This window comes from Boeremia exigua, assembly GCF_020726555.1.
Source record: "Boeremia exigua strain MPI-SDFR-AT-0100 chromosome Unknown C7974scaffold_12, whole genome shotgun sequence".
In the NCBI taxonomy this organism is placed as follows: domain Eukaryota; kingdom Fungi; phylum Ascomycota; class Dothideomycetes; order Pleosporales; family Didymellaceae; genus Boeremia; species Boeremia exigua.
This window is the reverse complement of record NW_025763529.1, coordinates 17501-37785: the sequence shown is the minus strand read 5'-3', so window position 1 is coordinate 37785 and position 20285 is coordinate 17501. Positions and strand designations below refer to the sequence as shown.

The following is a 20285-nucleotide window of genomic DNA, read 5'->3' as shown; positions in this document are numbered from 1 at the left end:
CGTGAGACCAGTTGACCTTCTTAAACTCCCTGAGATAATGGACTTCTAGACTCAAACGATTGACTCAACGTAACGATGTGGGCCGTCATGTCCAGGATGGCTTTCACTAAACAGCAGAAGCATCATGTGGGCTTGCGATGAGAGGGAGTAGATTGCTTGGCTGGATTAACAGGCACAGGTCCTGGCTGTCGAGTCGACGAGCCTGCAGACGATGACACCGGTGTTGACGCGTTCGCAGGCTTCTTCGGTGGATGCTTCGCGTTCCATTGTCGCTCTTCCTCGTCAGCCGTTGCAGCTAGTTTCTTGGCCTGTTCCGACTTGTTCTGCAGCTCGGCATCGCGTGCATCAACTCTCAGCTCTTGCACGTGGCGTTTGTGCCGCTTCTCTGCCAGCTTCTTCTCGTACTGTGCGATCAGCTTCTTGTTGCGTGTGGCCTCTGGGAGGGCCTTTTCTTTGTTGATGGCTGTCGTGTAGTTCCCGACGCTGGCTTTCAGCTTGGATAACTCGTCTTTGAGAGCGACCAATTCAGCATCTTTAAAGTAAATATGTTAGTATTATGATAGCAGGTGGTTATGTATGTGGCAACGAACCTGCTTGGACATTGGGAGCAGCTGAATCTGCCATTAGTACCATTTCTTTTAGAAGATGGTACTTGGTGATCGAGCGAGCACCAATTATCATCTCGCACTGTGTCGACGTCGACACGAGAAAGCGCATACGATGGTAGCGGTTCGTACTGGTGTTGTTGTGCCATGACAGCCGTATGACACCCTCAAAGGCTATATGTTCCCCACTCAGTGTGGTACTGCCAAACCTTTCTGTCTCACTGAGTGGCTCATAGTCTGACTCGGTATAGCCCAGGTCTTCAACTAGTCTTTTCGAGACGATGTTGCTCTGGAAGCAGCCGGTGTCGAGGAGGCAACGTGCCCTGTGGTAGTCATTACTATTGTGCTTGGGCGAGATCCAGACATCTTTAATGAAGGGCGATGCTTCACGGTCAAACATCTTTCAGGTTAGCCTCGACCAAGGATTCAACAAGAACACTTACTCTATCATCAGGCACATCTAGCTGACTGACTACAACAAGCTGCTCGAAGCTTTGCGTGCCTTTCCTGGGGCTGAGAAAGCCTTTAAAGAACATCCAGCGACTCAGCTTCTGACGAAGCTTGAATGTCTGGTGTCGACGTTCAAGGGTCTTTCTAAGCTCGGGATCCGCCTCCGATTCTTCGACGATTGTTTGGCGTGACTGCGAGGATCGATGCGACGGAACAGGAGATGTTGATCGATTTTGAGAGAGCTCGAACGGATTTACCGAAGGCGCGGCGAGGAGTCCATCAGGCGAAGTCGGCACAGCCCCTGGTCAATAGCTGTCAGTTGATGGCCAATGCTTATGATATAAGTGGCCAATACTTTGCGCTTGGAAATCAGCCATCGCGGCACAATGTAGCCTCAGTGGTTGTCGAGTTCTGTGGAACCAGAAAGGCGCGAAAATGAAGCGTGCAACCGGCGGCGCATGTCCGTTGAGTTGTCAGAGCGATAGGATTATATGTGCACATCCGCCCCCAAGGCTCGCGGTAGGAAAGTCATGTGCGTGATCTCAGCCCCGAGGCGTTCGCCCTCGAGATCAATATTCGTCCTTCAGTGTGTGAACGCTTAAGCACCACCCGGATACTGAGGTCAAAAGCGGCTCGCGAAGTCCGCGGTCGCTGCAAAATCCGGTGCGGCACTCGTACCCCGGTAGGGAACAGGTGTTTGCCAGAGATAAGCCTGAACACACTTGGGGGCGATGATGATCAGCCACGGGGGTCTGACGGTAAAGTGACCAGGGCGTGGTAAAGCGAAGACGCCCGCAACGAGCTGGGCTCGTCCAGCGGCTCACCAGTAATGTTTCGCGGGCTTTTGTTATTTGCAACGCTTATCAGCGTACACAACCAATATCACACCTGCGCACGCATTTGCTGGAGCTGTATGGATCGCCTCGACCTGGAGTCCATGCATATTCCTATCCGCTCGGGTGTGTGCTGCCCAATCTTTGAGCCTTGAACATTTCCCGCTGTGACATGGCCTTCCTAAACAACTGACAGTAGAATTGTGCTGGAAGATTGTGGGTGGCATCGATCCTGTGAATTTCAGTCTGATTGGGGGGTTGTATGCGCGCGCTACCAGGTAAATGGGCTCCTGCGCGGTTAAACACGGGCGCTGTAGGACGTCGCCCCCCACCTCCACGTTGTCGCGTCTGACTTTAGCTCGCGAGACAACAAGGCAACAGGGCAACGTAAAGCTGACGGGTTGGGTAGAGGGCTGGCGCCCTGGTGTCGCAGCTACAGGGTTCAATCTGACATGCATGTCAGCAAGGCGCAGTCGTGTTGCCGCGAACGGTGAGACACAGCCCCAAGAGTGCAAGCGAAGGCGTGGAATCTGAACAGGATGCGAAAATATGACAGACATTCATCGAAAATGTCAGTAGCTCCCACATTCGCAGAGCCTCAGAGACTTACGGTAGACACCTGCCCCACCGAGCCCGCTACGAGTAAATTTACCACACTTCGATCGCGCGAAGATGCCGGTATATTCGACTCAGCTTCGTCTCGTTCCTACACAGAAGTTATGATCGCCTCGCGAGCCGCCCATCTCATCGCGGAGGTCGAGTATTGCAGCTGCAAAAGTATGATGAGACGCTACTGGACCTTGTTGCTGTCTTGGACAATGAGAGCCGAGAGGCGACCAGCTCGCTCGTGCGCACTTGGGTGTTAACAGTGAAAAGATGATGTGCAAATCCAAGGAAGAAGGGCTCCTTATCATCTCATAGCAGTAGCAAAACGGTCAAACCCAGGTGAAAGCGGAGATGCTTACATTCCTGACCAGACCGTGAGCATCTCACCGGCATCCGCTTGCGCCTTCTGTCGGTCGTTCATGCGGATGCAGTTCGATACTTCAAAGATGACTTCCATTGCGGTCGCGCGATTGGAGGTTTTCTGCTTGCATGCTGCATCGGCATGCAGCTGAAGATGCAGACCCCTCTTGCTGCATGCACCTCGAGGCAGGCGACGAGTCGCAAGCTGATTGCAAGAACGGCTGATCATCTAGAACATCGACTATCATGCCGACGTTCATTTCTCTTATATCTTACTCTAGCTTGCTCTGGTGGGAACAGCACTGACGACTAATGAACACCATGGCCTCCTCACGGCAGTCCGGCTCGAGTGCACGATCGAGCGAGACCACTGCTATTGACTTCGATTCGCCACGACCAAGTCCCACGATGGCAGAGAACTTCGAACAGCGCAGGGATTCCTGCGGTCCACAATCGTCGCTCCCAAGAAGTACCGCACAGTCTTCAGTCTCAACCCTCCCCAGGAGCCTATCAGAACCATACCAGCCTAAAGATCGCCATGGATGGCCGCGTCTTGCTGATATTATGGCGGAGGTACCTTCGTTTGCTGCCTTCCCAAGGTTCAGGGATTTGAACATGAGGAACTTGCTCTTTTTCAAGGTGCAGCTAGACATCTTACGAGAAGATATCTTGAAGATGGAGGATGAGCAGTTGATCGACATGGAACGTTACGATACGATTGTTAGAGGCGACAACCCAGAGGACCAAAGGTATCAACATATGCTGCTTGAACTGCGCGAGTTACTGAAGAGCTATAGTAAGTGGACTTGCAGCTCATCGCGATTCATCTTCTAATGGTCGTCTATATAGATGATACGTTGCTTCAACATTCTCAAGTATCAGCTCTCCCGAACCCAGAACCTCATAACATGCGTTCGCTTCGCAAGTGGATTGGCAGCGACAAAGATCTGGAGGTTTTAACTCGCACAGGAATAGATACGACCTGGGGCGAACCCGAAGAGGAAAACTCCCTTCGAAGCCATGTGCGCTCTGTTCTTACAGCGTTGTTCCAAGCAAAACCTTCAACTGAGTTTGGAAAGGATCTGGTCGTCACCCATCCAGAGGGGAAGACCGATGGGCTTACGAAGTGGATCGTATATAATCTCATGCCTCTGTACTGGAGACTTCGAGATGCCCCAAGGGCAAAGAATCCATCCAAGCCACCGATCGAACTCGAGTTGCGCAACCTCGAAGCTCAGCAACAAGATCCTGAAGCTCTGCAGGACAGAGAAAAGCCGAACGCCCCAAGACAACGCAGAGATCCTGAGACCCTGGAGACGGTCTCAGAGGCAACTGCTTTTCGGTTCACCTCAGCTCTATCTACAGTCATTGCGAGCTTGACACCCATTATCGCCATCGCTGTTCTTTCGCAGTTATCAGGCACGCGCGATCTCCTCCTGTGCATTACTGGCTTTGCGGTAATCTTCGCCATCCTCCTAATATTCCTGACCCAAGGTACCTCCTCAAGAACAGAGATATTTGCAGCCACCGCAGCGTAAGCATGAGAATTGTGCTTGATAACCCCAACATGGCTGCTAACGTCCTGACAGGTTCTCCGCCGTCCTCGTTGTATTTATCTCTGACCCGCCAATCAATATAGAGATACTGCCTGGTACGGATAGGCTTACGGTCGGGACTTAATTGTACCAAGATTCACGAAGAAATTTGGTTTATCCATAGACAAACATCATCTTCATTATGAAAAGAGTGCTCGATTGCTTCGCCGTCTAAACAAATATCATTGAAATCTTTTCTGTGATTGATAAGATCGAATTTCATGGAATATGATGTAGGGTGCCCGTAGCAAGGCATTCACCCAAAGGCTGCACGCTCTGAGGTGGGATCTTAAAGGCCGTCAAAACTCTCTGTCAGCACTGCCGGCGATGCGCTCTAAGGGGTGTTTGGCGTGTCGGAGTTCTAGGACAACGGGCACAAAGATGAAGGCCGACACAGTCTTCCGGCGGAGGAATCGGCGCGTCACCGGCCTCGCATGCGGTACTGAGCCTGGTCGCTACTACCTTATTGCTCGACATGTCTGCGAAGTCTGGTTAAAATACGACTGCGTCGTTGTTGGCAAGTGAGTTGGTGATGCAGAGCCATTGTCGAGGCGACACGGCTGAGGCCGCGCACGTGCCCTTGAAAACTTAACCAGACCTACGTGTCGATCCCGGTGCGCGATCCCTTCTTGTGTCTGGAACGACGCAAGCCGAATTTAAATGTCACTGTGCCGAACGAATGACTACGATTGCTGGTCGCCCTCTTACCTGCAACTTCATCATGCTTGCATGGGACACGCCGTTGTCGCAGGGAGCGGGTATCTGTGGGTCCAAAACGAGCAAACTATGACTGTAATTCGTTGAGAGAAACCCACAACGGTCCGACCCCTTCAAGTGTACGGCCAAGAAATCAAGCTTTTCATCGCCCCCCTATTAGTACATGGCCACAGAATCAAGCTTTTCGGGTACTTGATGACAGGAGCTTCGACCAGACTGCCAAGGATCTTCCCTCAGCTATCGATTTGTAGACAAACATCCTCACAATCCGGGCTAGGCATGAGTCGAGCCCGGTCATAACAGCGTGAAGCTATGATCCGGCTCGGCTGACCCGAGGCAGCTGGGCTTGATCAGGTAAGGTGCCTACTGCTATATGAGTGCGATCCATTCTGATACGAGCTTAGGTAGCGGCCTTACAATCTTAGGCCAACCCTAGAAAGCGCTCGGCATGCCCTCGATGTCTTGTCCTCCGTAAGCTCTTGTGCACGCAACACAATGGCTTTTCAATTCGGGACTCAGACAACTTTGAGTGCCAACTACACCTCTACCTGGAACTCGAACTCCACCGACCCCTGTAGGGCGCATGGCAACGGCAATTCTCCTCCGTTGAAGGTCGTTGGCTCAGCCTACATTGCCATCGGTCCCATCTCCGATTTTGCATCAGTCGTCCAATCCTGCTGCCCCAACCAAACCTCCAACGCGATACAAAACTACAACGGCGGTCCTGCGGCACAGTCATGCTACTACTACTGCGCTTTCAACGGTACATTCCAGGACACAAAACTGTCGTTGGACTGCACGAAGAAGAAAGCAGAGGATAACGGCGAACATGATGTGCTTCTTTGGGCTGCGAGTCTGGACTGGCCAGGAAAAAGTGTAGGAGTGCAGTTGGGTGCTAAGATTGGACTTTGGAAGTGGACTGTGTTGGGGTTGGTGATTGTTGCCGTTGCTAGGCTGTAGCTGCGAAGGTCATCAGGTCTCAAATTTGTGATTGTTTCGAGATCCTTCAATAGTCCAGTATGATAGCAGCATCACCTACCAGTTAAGAGCGCAGGGTTGTCAGGTATGCAACTCTATGTGTTGTAGTTTGCACAGGTCAACAAGCATACGAATCGGATATAAGCCCTGGATATTTTACATTTCTTCACTTCTGCCCCTCTGCATACATGTCCCTGGTCGTACTCTCGTTGTGTAAATCTTCAGACAGACCCGCTAAGCGGCTTTGGAAATGACAAGACGCCAGTGTCGTGTCTCGAGCCAGCATACCGCCTACAAATGCTGAGTCGCCGGGCGTGGTCATCAAAATCAGCAGTCGCAGTCGTGACAATAGCGACGACAACGATTCGACTAATTGGCAATTTGCCGGCCTTGTTGGGTAGAGGATCAGGATCCTCACTTGGAACGAGCTCAGGTGGGTACCATCTGCCGCCGCGACTGCCTCCAGAATGCCCGCTATACAGCTTCCCACTGAGCCTTCCGAGCTCGAATAATTGTGTCTACGCAACCTGTTGTATCTTGTGCGGCATGTCTATCTGATCGCGACCTCCCATCGCTATCTAAGCCGGCCATCGGCACCAATGTCTTGGCATTCGGTACACTAAGAACAACACAACGGAACCTTCACTTCTGACCTTGTTTATGGACGAAGCACCGCGTCACTTGCACTGGATTATTTCACTTGCGACCTCATTCTGCCTTGTATATAGTCCCGCCAGCCCGCCCATCATGCGCTCACCGTCTCACCACAATGACTTGTGCGCACTCATGCTAACAGGTCCCCCAAGTTTAGCCAGCTTGCGAAGGCTACCTGACGAGGGTTGTTGGGTCTCTGACCGCGATTTCTACGCTTGGTTACACGACATCAGTCTGCCATCTGAAGCCGCCGCCGCCGCAGTCATGCCGTCAAAGATACCTCAGCGCGCCGGCAATGCGCACATTGCACCTGACATCAACGCACTTGCGGGCAGCTTCAAGAGCCTTGGGCTCTTGACGACACATCCTGGGTCAACAACAGCGATCACACCAGCCAGGCTGTCAGCCATGACAGTTCAGAGTCCACAAATGCGACAGATGCAGCCATGTATACTGCACACTCAGGCTACCTTTCGAGTTTGTCACAACTGGATACATTCATCAAGAAGTCAGCAAGGATTGAGGCCGCAAGGCTAAATTGGTTTTCCAGGAAACGGAAAGTGCTGTGGCAGGCCCACTCCCCTCAACAGCGAGCATCAAATCGGCCCCCGCCAAAGCTGGAGCACCAAGCACAATTGGGAACAGTTCCAAAGTGGAGATGAAGCTTCGCAGCTCAATTCCCAAACGACCAGGTCCTCTCAGCGACTCGACCCGCAGATCTGCCCCTCCACATCAAAATCAGTCTCTATCCACTGCATATCTGACCTCAAGACAATGCCCCGAGGCGCAAAGCTCACGGAACATCCGGAAATACCTGACTTTCCGCCCCTGCTCCATAGACTTATTTCCGAGCTCGAGAAAATCCGCCGACGTGCGAATTTTATTCCTCAAGAATTCAAGGACTCCTTGGAGGTCAGGGCGCATATCAAGTTGGTTGATGATGACGATTTCAACGAACTCACAGTCTTTACCAAACAGCCAAACCATATGGAATATTTCAACCTCAAGCTTGAATTCACGAACATGATGCAAGTCCTGGTCGCATCTCGAAGCATGAGTAATAAGGGTTCACTTGAGAATTGCTGGAACTATTCTGTGCACTTCAAGCTATTGGATCAAGCCCAGGCCGCCTTTGCAAACCTGGTTGTCGAAGGTGTCGCCCAGCTCAAACCACAGACCCAATACCTCCCTACTGAAAACACGCAGCCTAAGCTCGTGGACTTCGCAGTGCGGTGGCAACCCGGTGATAGCGACGGAGGTCTGATTATCAGGCTTCTCAATCCTCAGCACCCGAGCATCAACCATGTCATTTCCGAAGATCAAGACTACAGGGAGTGCCCAATGGTTATTCCCATCGAAACCAAACGACGCAATGGCGATCATGCCCAAGGTTTTGCACAACTCACACTCTGTGCGATGGCTCTTTTCAAACGCTTGCGCCATTTCTCAGGCGAAAAATCCGTGGTTTCACTTCCTATTCCCATGCTCATGGTTCTCGGTGATCGATGGTTCTTGTACTTCGCGATCGATGGTTCAGAGAACACCAAGATTCTTAGCTTTGGAGAAATCGGTGATACAAGCGATCTGCAGAAACTGTACACGCTTTTGAAATCAATCAAGGCCCTGTTCCGGTTTGTTCAATATCTTCGGGTTCCCGAATATAGGAAGACGGTCCTATGTTCAACTACGAAGGGTTTTCAACTACTTTTGGATCCCTGTTGAACATTTGGCCCTTACACTTTAGGTATTCAATTCTGTGCACTCCAGTCTTTTATTTCGCTGACATGAGGAACAGTAGCGAGAGGAAATGTATTTTGATGGAGAGAGACGCGAGGTTCTAAGTCGGGAAGACATCACGCGGGTTGGTGTGCTTATTGGAAGTATGTTACGAATAGAACTTTCCGCCAGGGCACCGGCGAAAGCTATCGTTGAAAATCCTTGTTTTCAAAGAGAACAATGGATTGGTAACAAGACTTCGTGTCTCAACGGCAGGTGGTAACAGCTGAGGAGCGTAAGAGTCTCTCGTCTCTCCTCACGTGCAGATCCTCTGTGCACTTTGACCACGCTTGAGGAGGTTTCGATTGCGCTCGCGCGATCGTCGTCTCGGGGTTGCAGAAGCCTGAAGGCCCAACAGAGGTCCAATGAGCAGAACACGGGACTCTTGCAGGCTCCGACCGTTGTGAGGGGCACGTCGCAGTGGGCGGCGAGGCAAGAGAATTGTGGTCTTTGAGGGCGGGGAGCGCCGAGCGCCCAGTATTCACTTGATGGCTTGCCAAGAGTCCTGCTTACATAAGTCACGCTCCACAGCATGATCATCTAATCTCCATTTCTTGTCCCTGCCATTTCGCGTTTGACATTGTTCTGTAACGAGACTCGGCTTGACGAATTAAGAATAGTTCTTTGCTAAATAGGAAAACAATACTTTGCAAATGCAGTACATGCAGAGAGCTAGCCAATCCTATTCGACGGGGCAGGACTCTCAGCTCGCCCCGAATGACGATCGCGCCCAGAACATGAAGCCCACCAATAGCCTTTAGTTCAGCCTGTAAAGTAAGACTGCCACACCACACTCGCACAACCACAATGCCGCGACTCAGCCAGCCTTGAAATCTGAACTCTATGGGATCACAATACTCCGGTGCCAATTTGTTCTAGTATAGCCTCCCATCGCATGCGATGAGCCACTTGGCAGCTGACGGTACCTGTTCTGCCATGCAATTTAGGCCTGCACGACAGGTACTGCTGAATGCCGCGTGGCTCACCGTATGTGGCAAGAGGCTGTGCATTAAAGTGATATATGGTGACCACAGGATTAGAGCGGTTGATGCTCCGTTGGTGTTGTTAAATCTCAGCGTTACATTCTCAGCTTCCAATATGCCGCATCTGTATCACAGCGAGGCCGGGAACAGTAATTACAGCGATCATGTGTATAGCAGCTTTAAGTCACAACCATGGTGGCTTGCGTTCTCTGAAGATTAGACTAACACTTGGATCTGCTTGGCTAGATCATCAGGACAGAGACATGAAGATGCGCATGCATATGTCAAACGAAACCAGACACGCTAAAGCCTCTGATTTATGTATATAAGCGGCGATTGTCCACACAAGAAGACAGCGCTCGACCGAAACCATCAAGCTTGATCTTGAGATACTTTTCCAATACCCGACCTCGATCGATATCATCTTCACCATGAGAACCTTCATCATGCACACGCCTGATAAGTGGTTCGCTGCCGTGGCGCACGACCCAAGAACATTCTACTTCAATCCGCCCCTAGGGAACCAGCCTTCCAACGTCGCCGTTCGGCTCTTAGCTCAGAAGCTGAGGCAGGGAGAGGCTCATGTCATCCAAGCAATCGACGAAGGCCTCATCTTCAATGGCTACACGAAACCCGGCGAAGGGCTTACTCAATTATTGCCTACTGGCCGCGAGATTTGGAGGGATCTCTTCGAAAGCGCTTCAGAATTGTGGATTGCAACTGTTAGGGCCTGGGCTGGCAGGAGCTTGGCCACGGAAGGAACTACTGCTGCTAGAGATATTGAACTTGCGCTCGACGGCATCATCGCGCTAGTGAATGTAAGTCTCATAGCCGCAGATCCAACCCTTCAGCTGAATTGCAATGATAGATCAGTGGCGGTCCCAAATTACCCGTGTCTGACGAGGCAACCGCCGCTAAGGGTGCCGCAACGAGCAATGCTGTAGACACTCCACTGGATTTTTTCAGTAGGCCGGTCGCCCTGTTCGCTTCAAACAATGCCCCCTACAGCATTACCATCACCAATGCTGTCCCCGGCCAAGAGCTGACACTGAATGGTTGGCATCTTTTTGACAGCTGGCTAGTCACGAAGTCACAGTCTCCTCAAAGCCAGCCATTGCGCACGAACGATCCAGCATCCCTGTCTTGGTCATACTGGATGAGCTGGGTTGTTAGTGGGGGCATCATGGGCTTCTACGATGGCTGGATGTCTTACAGACTACCGAACGGCAAATGTTTTGGGGTTCGGATTCATGTTCCCACCCAAGTTGGACCAGGAATCGGCACTCGCCCGAGCTACATGACTTCAACGACCGCGGATCTTAAGCTCCTGAACGGCACTGATAGCGTTTGGACCTTCCATGATGAGCCGTCCAAGCCGTATTACTTTACAGAGGCTGAGGTTGGGAACTATCAAGTTATTATAACTCCTGCTTCGTCAAGCTCGTCACTCACGCTTGATGTTCAAGTTATGCCCAAGTAGAACATTATTCACATCGCTAGTCGACAGAGTAGCTAGCTAATACAGTGTTACTTTTTATACTAAGTATCTCTTTGATACTTTTACGTGATTGATGATTAGCACATGGGTACTGCACTGAGTTCTGAGTAACCATGCCCACTAGATGACCGAAAACAGTGGAGCGTTAGCAAATAATAGACTAATTATCTTCTCCTCCTGCCTGCTGCGCGAGAAGCCGGCGTAAGCTGGTCTAGCTGTGAGCAATAAGCGCTCCTCCGCTGCGACGTCTTTGTTTTTGTTGATGTACCCAGGGCTCGTTACAACATGGATGCTCAAAGCTGTGCACTACTGGGCACACGCTTGTATTTCACTCTCGCACGAATATTTGCGTCCCTCTGCAACGGGCTCAAGTTCTCTAACTCCTCGCTCGGGACCACCATACGAGCATGTTTTGGATCTGTGACATCAAGCACAGCAAGAGCGACGTCTAAATGCGTTACAGGAATGGCTTCCTCTGTTCTTTTCCAGCTTCCAAGACCGAGATTCTCGTGGGCTAGACGGTGTAATTGTAAGGTAGATTCGGCGAGCCATGCTGAATGTGCGTATGCGAGTTTCTTGGATGAAAGCGCTGGAAATCTCAGCAAGAGGCTGATGATGTCTTCGAGAAAGGTACCGATCAGCATTGTCAAGCCGCCTCCGATGAGCACAGCGCCAAGCGACCAGGCGCTGAAGCTATAGTATCTTGAGGACATCACTTTCTGTGGATAGTTAGCTTAACGTTCCGCCGTCATATTGGGTAGTGGTGCATATGCCTGACTATGACAGCCTCTTTGGCAGTGGTCTTCAGACCCACAGAATCTGCCCCCGCCCATCCATGAACCCTTGGCAAAATCCAACGTCGTAAACTGCATGAGGGCTAGGCTTGCCTTGAAATAGTTCTCTTGTTCAATCTGCCACTGATCGACGGGCAACGCAGCCACTTGTGCATCGGCGACGAGGGACTGTCTCGCAAGCAATGATGGCTTTGTGGGCAGTTTGAAAAGCAAACCGGTACTGAGAAAGCTCAAAATAGGTCTGATCATGGTCTGGTCCTTTTCATCTGGCCATATTGAGGGCAATACGTCTGACTCAGTCTCTTGGTCTGCTCCAAGACGCTGTGTGTGCTGGTCGACGCAGCCAACGTCAGTGGGCAAGTCGGGGTTGCAGAAGTAGGCCTGTGAAGCACAACCCACCACAGCACCAGGGATATCAGACAGAAATATCGGAATGCCATCCAGATCTTCATCAGATCCTCCTGCGATTCTGTCCGAAGGGCGCATCGTGGCCGAAAACCATGGATCTTCCGTTCGTTGTAGATGCTGTATTCCAAACCCGTCAAGTAGGTGAAGACTCACATCAGCGTGAGGATGATACAGCTCGCTGATTATCTTTGACGATTTAAGGTGAAATTCCCAAGTGCTGTTGAGCTGTCAGCGTTGTAAATTAGAATTGTGACACACCTGTGGCACTTACATCATGATATACTCATCGCTCTTCATGAACTTCTCGTGAGTCGGAACTTCCATTATGAAGGTAGTGTTTCGGCCATCTCTGGGGCCATAGAAATATCCCACAAGGCTTCGCGACGACGTGCCCTGTAAAGTTACCGTCTCTGTACAGCCCTTGGTCTCCAGTGGCGCACAGTGCATTCGATGGTGGACAGTGAACCGGGGACCATCATTGAGACCAAGATGCTCAACAGAGTCAATACCACTAGTATCTAGAAGTAGATTGTCGTTTGCAAGCTTACAGATCTTCTCTTGAAAAGGGCAGGATGCATGTGGATTCGCCTGATGAGGTAAGCTCTGTGATATGAACATGTAACACGCCCCTTTCTTTTGATTGTAATATTGAGCCGCATATGTTGAAGATTCAAGTACAATCCGACTTATGTGAGGCGCGACCGTGCTTAAAAAGTTGACATCGTCAGTAGAGTTGTCCCACTGCAATTGACCGCAGTCTGGGCTAACTATCAGCACCTCACTAGTTGAGTTGGTCAACAATCTGGACGAGAATACACCTGTAGCTCTATCGATTAACGATGGTCATCATATCATAGATTGTGCTCACCTGCTGCTGCGAATTTCGCAGATACCGCCAGTCCCAGAGCGGCAACTGGGATTGTTCTTTTTCGTGCATTTGTGGCTCTGTTCCACCAGACTTTGCTTGCCCATAACATTGAAATAGCTGTATCGATTGGCAAGGCAGTATTTCGGAGAAGGATCTGTCTTTGTTGATGCAGGCCATCCTGCAGGTGGATTGTTGGGGTCGCATAAGTGGTATGAAGCATGAAAGAAATGATCTTTCAAATACTGCTTGAAGCAGCGGTGACAAAGAGCGCGAGGAAAGCAATTAAAAGACCTCCAACCTCGTGGCTAAGTGTAAGACAGGCACCTCGGAGCGGGCCATAGGCTTGGTTCACCCAGAAGCCAGTGTAGATGTCGTTGCAAGACGAGTCATCGGATAGGGTGATTGCCATAGCTGAAGAAAAAACACCAGAGACTGCGGAGACAAGGAGGTATGGAAGAGAATTCGAGAGAAATGAAATAACTCTGCGCCGTCTATGTCTCAGCCTCGCGAACGTCTCTGCAGACGTACAGTTATAAATTTAGTATCTAGTTTCTTTAAAGGTTAGTCTATATACTTTGTATATATTAATACCTAAACCTTATCTATAATTTAGTATCTAAGTACTTATTAATAGCTAGTATTAGCCTAGAAGACTATCTTCTACTATACTTAAGTAAGCTATATTTTTAAGTATTTATTTTAGTTAGTAAAGCTACTTAGTATTTTATTAGCTTTAAGTATTTAATCTTTAGCCTCTTTTAAAAGTACTATTAAAAAAGTAATATTTTAAATAAAGTATATACTACTATAAAGATAGTAGCCTAAGTTAGTAAAGAATAAAGTTAAGCTAGTAAAAATATTTAAAGTATTACTTATTAAAATTTTTATAATATTTAAGTATTTTACTTAATTTTTATATATATAGAATTAATATACTTATATTAATAAGTTTTAAGTACTTAGTTTATAACTTTAAATTAGCTATTAGTTTTTAAATAGTATATAGTAGAAAGCTTAAGCTTAATACTTAAATATTAATAAACTTTACTTTAAAACTAATATATTATTACTCTACTTAATCTAATATAATAGTATAAAGTATCTTATATAAGTAAAAGAATAAATATATATTATTTAATAAATCTTTTAAATTCTTAGCCTACTATTTAAAAAAAAAAAGTCTTTTCTTATAAGCTAATTACTAATAACTAAGAAATTCTAGTATTTTTATTTATTACTAGTTAATAGTAGTAAGTCTTAGATATAATATAAAAATATAATTTTTTTTTAATAATTTTATTAATAAAGTATAAAAATAGAGGTATATTATAAAAAATTTATAAAATAAGCTAAGGCCCTCTATCTATAGTATAAAAGTTATTATATATATATTATAGTAAAGTATATTCTAAGAATACTTATATATTATAAATTATATATAATAATTTCTAAGAGCTTTAAAAATATAATATATTATATAAGCTATATTATAATTAAGTAGGTAAGCTTATATTTAGGTAATCTATTAGATAGACTACTATCCTCTATAACTATAAATAATATATATCTTAAATATAAAGGAAAGTATATATAGGTTATATAACCTTAGTTAGAGTAAGTAGCCTAGACGCCTTATAGAGCTTAAGTACCTTAGCTATAGTTCTTAAGACTTTAAGCTCCTCTACCTAACCTATAAGCTTAATTAGTAGCTATATAGTAGAGCTATATATAGGGTATAATAAGCTTATTTTTATATAATATATATATATATACCTATAAAGTTAACTTAATAATTATAAGTATAGCTATCTATAACTATAGATCTAATATATTAGATAGCTCTATAGAAGTTTAAAAAATTTTTAAGTCCCTAAACTATATTTAACCTATATATTATAAACCTAAGATAGAATATAGTAGAAGATAAAAGATAGAAGGATTAATAATACTTAAGGATAGCCTAGAGTTCTTTAAAAAGGTTAGTATTTATAACTAATAATAATATAACCCCTCCTATTCTAAAACCTTAGTAGAATACTACTATAGAATAAATTATATATTATTCTAAGAATCTTATAATATTATAATATGTCCTAATATTAGTATATTATAGAATACTAGAATATCTATAGAATATCTCTAAGTATATAGTAAGTAGGAATATAACTCTTATAGTTTATATTTAACCTAAGTATTAATCTATAATATTAGATCTTAATCTAACCTTTAAGCTAGATAGTCTACTCTATACTACTTATTATTACTCTTGCCCTTAAGATAGATAGATTATATCTATACTTCTTAGTATAAACTCCTCCTTTAGACTTCCTAATAGTATTTATTCTTAAGAACTAATTAAATAGTGCTTATAAGCTTTACTTAAAGTATAACCTTAATAGTACTAATATACTTAGTATAATATTATATAGGCTCTCTTATATAGTATAGTTTTATTATAAGTTATATAATAAGCTTACTTCTTAGTAGTTAAGCTAAAGTAGGTTCTATATAGAGCTTATATAGCTTATATTAAGCTTAGTAAGCCTAGCTTATAAAGCTTATATTAGGCTTAGTAAGCTACTATACTCTCTATAGTATATAGCAAGTAGGAATATAACCCTTATAGTTTATATTTAACCTAAGTATTAATCTATAATATTAGATCTTAATCTAACCTTTAAGCTAGATAGTCTACTCTATACTACTTATTATTACTTCTTACTCTTAAGCTAGATAGATTATATCTATACTCCTTAGTATAAGACCTCTTTAGTTTCTCTAATAGTATTTATTCTTAAGAACTAATTAAATAGTACTTATAAGCTTTACTTAAAGTATAACTTTAATAGAAAAGTACTATACTTTTATAGTATTTAGTATACTTTTAATAAGCCTTAAAAATCTACTTAAAGAAATAGTTTTTATACTAGGTTATACTTATAACTATAGTAGGTCTCTAAGGTAAAAAGCTTCTAGTTAATAGAATAATATAGATAAGAGAAGTTAGTAAAATAGATCTATAACTTTAGGAAAAGGATTAGCTCTAAGGGTTAGGTATATTAGGCCTTAGGGAGATGCTTTTAGTATAGAAGGGTACTAGCTATAAGGTAGGCACCTTTTAGTGCTAGGATGCTAGCACCCTTAGTAGGCTTTAGCTATCTAGTATATGCTTAATAACTAACTTAGAACTAGTATAGATAAGGGGAATCTAACTATCTAATTAAAACATAGCATTATAATAGCTAGAAAGTAGTATTAATATAATATAATTTCTACCTAGTGCTCTAAATATTAAAGTAAAGAGATTTAACTAAGCATAGGTAAATAGTAGGAGTAACTATAACTCTCTTAAAGTAGCTAAATACCTTATTATTTAATTAGTAATATGCATAAATAGATTAATAAGATTTCTACTATCCCTATCTACTATCTAGCAAAACTATAGCTAAGGGAATAGGCTTAGCTAAATTAGTAGGGAAAGAAGACCCTATTAAGCTTAACTCTAGTTTAACATTATAAAAAGATATAGGGGGTATAGAATAGGTAGGAGCTTTAGTGCTAGTAAAATACTACTACCCTTATTATTTTTTTACTTATTTAATAAAGTAGAGCTAGACCTTATAGTCTAACTTCTAGTATTAAGGTCCTTTATAGGCTAATCTAGGTTAAAGATATTATTAGGTAGAGAGTTTAGCTAGGGTAGTATATCTGTTAAACTATAACATAGGTGTCCTAAGAGAGACTTATAAAGAATAGAAATCTTTAGTAGAGTAAAAGGGTAAAAGTCCTCTTAATTTTAAATTTTAGTATAAATATAAACTATAAAAGTATAGCCTATTAATCCTTTAGTCTCTTAAAATTTAAGGCTAGAGGTGCTAGAAAAGTTACTATAGAGATAACTAGCTTATAGTAGCTAAGTATTTATAGCAATATTACTTTTTAATCCTTTAATATTAGCTCTTCTTATTATACTAAAGCAGAATTTAGTAAGTGTTAGATTATTTACCTACTAATAGGGAATATAAGCTAGGTTTAGACTATTATAAGATAGGTTAGTTTTACCCTACTAATAACCTTGCCCTAATAGTAATACTACTTAGTATAAGAGGAACTATAGTTTTAAATAATTAGTTTTTATAGCTATCTAACTAGGTATTGCTATAAAGCTACTATCTACTAGATTATAGCTAAACACCTCTAAGTTAGAATCTATGCTAGAATAGGGTAATTTCTGCCTATACTAGTTAGATATAAATAGGCCTTTAGCCTAGAACCTTACTAGATTAGTATTAGTAGCCTTATTAAAATTAGGGTTACTAGCTAGTATATTGCAATTGTATAGTGCATAGGATTAAATCCTTTATAGATAACTTAGTTATCTAGCTAGGTTATATAAGTAGTTAAGTAGCCTTATAGTTATAAGCTGCTAAGTATAAGCCTGCTACTAGCTTAGTTAAAAATAGGATACCTCTCTCCCTATTTATAAGGTAGCTTCTAAAAAGAGCACTTATAGAAGGGGATAAAAGAAGTAGAAGAGGTAGAAAGTAAGTAGTTATAAATTCCTTAAAGGCCTTTCTAGGTTAAGAGGTTCTAGTAGGTTATACTATAAGTAGTTCTAGTAGGTTATAATATAAGCAGTTCTAGTAGGTTATAATATAAGTTTAATAGACTATAAGTTAAATAGGTTAGTCCTAGTAGGTTATGCTATAAGGCGTCCTAGTAGGTTATACTATAAGGCGTCCTAGTAGGTTATAATAAAATTAAAAAATCTTAAGTTAAAAAATTATAACTAGTAGGTTGTGCTATTAAGCATAACTAGTAGGTTATGCTATTAAGCGTAACTAGTAGGTTATAACATAAGCGTAACTAGTAGGTTGTGCTATAGGTGTCCTAGTAGGTTATAACAAACTTAAAAAAGTTTGACTTAAAATATTATAACTAGTAGGTTGTGCCATAGGTGTGACTAGTAGGTTGTGCCACAGGGTGTCCTAGTAGGTTGTGACAAAATCGAAAAATCTCAAGTCGAAAAATCGTGACTAGTAGGTTGTGACATGAGCGTGACTAGTAGGTTGTGCCACAGGTGTCCTAGTAGGTTGTGACAAACTTGAAAAAGTTCGACTCAAAATATCGTGACTAGTAGGTTGTGCCATAGGTGTGACTAGTAGTAGGTTGTGCCATCGAGCGTGACTAGTAGGTTGTGACAGTCCTAGTAGGTTGTGCCAAAATCGAAAAACTTCGACTCAAAATATCGTGACTAGTAGGTTGTGCCATAGGTGTGACTAGTAGGTTGTGCCACAGGGTGTCCTAGTAGGTTGTGACAAAATCGAAAATCTCAAGTCGAAAAATCGTGACTAGTAGGTTGTGACATGAGCGTGACTAGTAGGTTGTGCCACAGGTGTCCTAGTAGGTTGTGACAAACTTGAAAAAGTTCGACTCAAAATATCGTGACTAGTAGGTTGTGCCATAGGTGTGACTAGTAGGTTGTGCCACAGGGTGTCCTAGTAGGTTGTGACAAAATCGAAAAATCTCAAGTCGAAAAATCGTGACTAGTAGGTTGTGACATGAGCGTGACTAGTAGGTTGTGCCACAGGTGTCCTAGTAGGTTGTGACAAACTTGAAAAAGTTCGACTCAAAATATCGTGACTAGTAGGTTGTGCCATAGGTGTGACTAGTAGGTTGTGCCATCGAGCGTGACTAGTAGGTTGTGCCATAGGTGTGACTAGTAGGTTGTGCCATCGAGCGTGACTAGTAGGTTGTGACAGTCCTAGTAGGTTGTGCCAAAATCGAAAAACTTCGACTCAAAATATCGTGACTAGTAGGTTGTGCCATAGGTGTGACTAGTAGGTTGTGCCACAGGGTGTCCTAGTAGGTTGTGACAAAATCGAAAAATCTCAAGTCGAAAAATCGTGACTAGTAGGTTGTGACATGAGCGTGACTAGTAGGTTGTGCCACAGGTGTCCTAGTAGGTTGTGACAAACTTGAAAAAGTTCGACTCAAAATATCGTGACTAGTAGGTTGTGCCATAGGTGTGACTAGTAGGTTGTAACAACACCTATTTCTAGTAGATTCTAGTACTTAGACCTTTAGTAGTATAGCTCTAGTAGGTAAATTATAGCATATATATTATTAACGTTTTACTAGAATCTAGTTTTATAACTATTTTCTATAGTACTTATATAGTTACTATAGTTTTAGTTATTATTCCTATGAAGCCTACACGATATTCTAATTATATTCTAAAATGCCTACTATACTACCTACCTACTACTATAAACCTACTTAATATATAGAATAACTATAAGAGAGTACTATAGAAGTAGTACTAGACGTTTTTGTACTAGTTTTGCCAAAACCTACTAGTCGACCCCCCCCCCCCCCCCCCTCCAACTCACCAGGTCGACGAGTTGGGACGAACCTAGGGCTTCCAATCGACTCAGCAGGCCCAACTACCCCCTAGGGCACCCTCGGTTCACGGAGTGGAATGGAGGTTTACGAGTTGTATGGCGACCCTAAACTCTATGCGATTTCTCATACAAAAAACCGACCTCCGAGATTTTTTCCGCCGCACGAACCCCGCGACGGGAAAATCGTCCCCCAGGGTCGTCGGAACTTATATGAGAAGAGCAGGCAAGCCTAACGGCGAACCTACTCAGCTCAACTAAACCTGCCTCGGCGGCTATAGTTAGCATTCTCAAAGCTTTGGCGGCTTTTTGCTTAGTTTTCTGCCTTTGGGCGCGATTTCTAGGTGGCAACCGCCTGAAGTTTGGGCTTAGGCCCTGGTATCGTACCAGCAAGCCTTGTTTCCCACGTAGCGGCACTCGAAGTCAACTCTCGTGAGCGTGTCTACCTGGGGCTCGGCGACTCCTTTCTGCTTGGGCGGGGCTGGTCACCTTCGGGTTACTGCAACGCGCTTGTGGGGGGAACCGAAGTCCTGTTGGTCTCTCGATTAGCGGGCAACATTTGGGGTCTGTGGATCGCTGGCTTTGCCAAACGTTTCACCAGATCTTCGGGGATGGCTCTGTCAAGTACCCGCGCTTGCGCGTTGACTTGGCTTGGGTCCTCTCCTCCTGAGGGGCGTATGTGACGGTGAAGTAAACGGTGTAATAACCGAATGCCACCCGTCGCGGACCGCAACTTGGGGAACTCAGTGGGGGCAATTG

General features: G+C 44.6%; 6 protein-coding genes across 6 annotated transcripts; 3 read left to right on the top strand and 3 right to left on the bottom strand.

Annotated features, from left to right (window-relative positions):
* Positions 1-122: 122 nt before the first annotated feature.
* Positions 123-1005, bottom strand: C7974DRAFT_379742 (uncharacterized protein; the record flags this gene model as incomplete). Its single annotated transcript, XM_046140474.1, has 2 exons — positions 123-532; positions 591-1005. 2 exons carry the CDS (start codon positions 1003-1005, stop codon positions 123-125), a joined length of 825 nt encoding a protein of 274 aa, XP_045992438.1.
* A 2170-nt stretch (positions 1006-3175) lies between these two features.
* On the top strand, positions 3176-4534 carry C7974DRAFT_417018 (uncharacterized protein; the record flags this gene model as incomplete). The annotated part of the gene is made up of 3 exons (XM_046144033.1): positions 3176-3650; positions 3704-4388; positions 4444-4534. 3 exons carry the CDS (start codon positions 3176-3178, stop codon positions 4532-4534), a joined length of 1251 nt encoding a protein of 416 aa, XP_045992437.1.
* A 2920-nt stretch (positions 4535-7454) lies between these two features.
* On the top strand, positions 7455-8657 carry C7974DRAFT_54269 (uncharacterized protein). Its single transcript, XM_046146823.1, has 2 exons — positions 7455-8542; positions 8594-8657. Exon 1 carries the CDS (start codon positions 7573-7575, stop codon positions 8518-8520), a length of 948 nt encoding a protein of 315 aa, XP_045992436.1. The 5' UTR covers positions 7455-7572; the 3' UTR covers positions 8521-8542; positions 8594-8657.
* A 1262-nt stretch (positions 8658-9919) lies between these two features.
* C7974DRAFT_54264 (uncharacterized protein) lies at positions 9920-11084 on the top strand. Its single transcript, XM_046146822.1, has 2 exons — positions 9920-10375; positions 10426-11084. Exons 1-2 carry the CDS (start codon positions 9989-9991, stop codon positions 11035-11037), a joined length of 999 nt encoding a protein of 332 aa, XP_045992435.1. The 5' UTR covers positions 9920-9988; the 3' UTR covers positions 11038-11084.
* Positions 11085-11444: 360 nt separating this feature from the next.
* On the bottom strand, positions 11445-11642 carry C7974DRAFT_294839 (uncharacterized protein; the record flags this gene model as incomplete). Its single annotated transcript, XM_046137676.1, has 1 exon — positions 11445-11642. A coding segment is annotated over one exon (198 nt), but the record flags the coding sequence as incomplete, so codon positions are not given.
* Positions 11643-11684: 42 nt separating this feature from the next.
* C7974DRAFT_442811 (uncharacterized protein) lies at positions 11685-13534 on the bottom strand (the record flags this gene model as incomplete). Its single annotated transcript, XM_046145423.1, has 5 exons — positions 11685-12474; positions 12529-12775; positions 12806-13015; positions 13126-13242; positions 13369-13534. 5 exons carry the CDS (start codon positions 13532-13534, stop codon positions 11790-11792), a joined length of 1425 nt encoding a protein of 474 aa, XP_045992433.1. The 3' UTR covers positions 11685-11789.
* Between the last annotated feature and the right edge of the window lie 6751 nt (positions 13535-20285).

Bases quoted from the DNA above. Each gene is read 5' to 3' on its own strand.
- C7974DRAFT_54264 (XM_046146822.1), top strand. From the start codon at position 9,989: ATGAGAACCTTCATCATGCACACGCCTGATAAGTGGTTCGCTGCCGTG. The intron at 10,376-10,425 runs GTAAGTCTCATA...TTGCAATGATAG, and splicing joins GCATCATCGCGCTAGTGAAT to ATCAGTGGCGGTCCCAAATT.
- C7974DRAFT_54269 (XM_046146823.1), top strand. From the start codon at position 7,573: ATGCCCCGAGGCGCAAAGCTCACGGAACATCCGGAAATACCTGACTTT.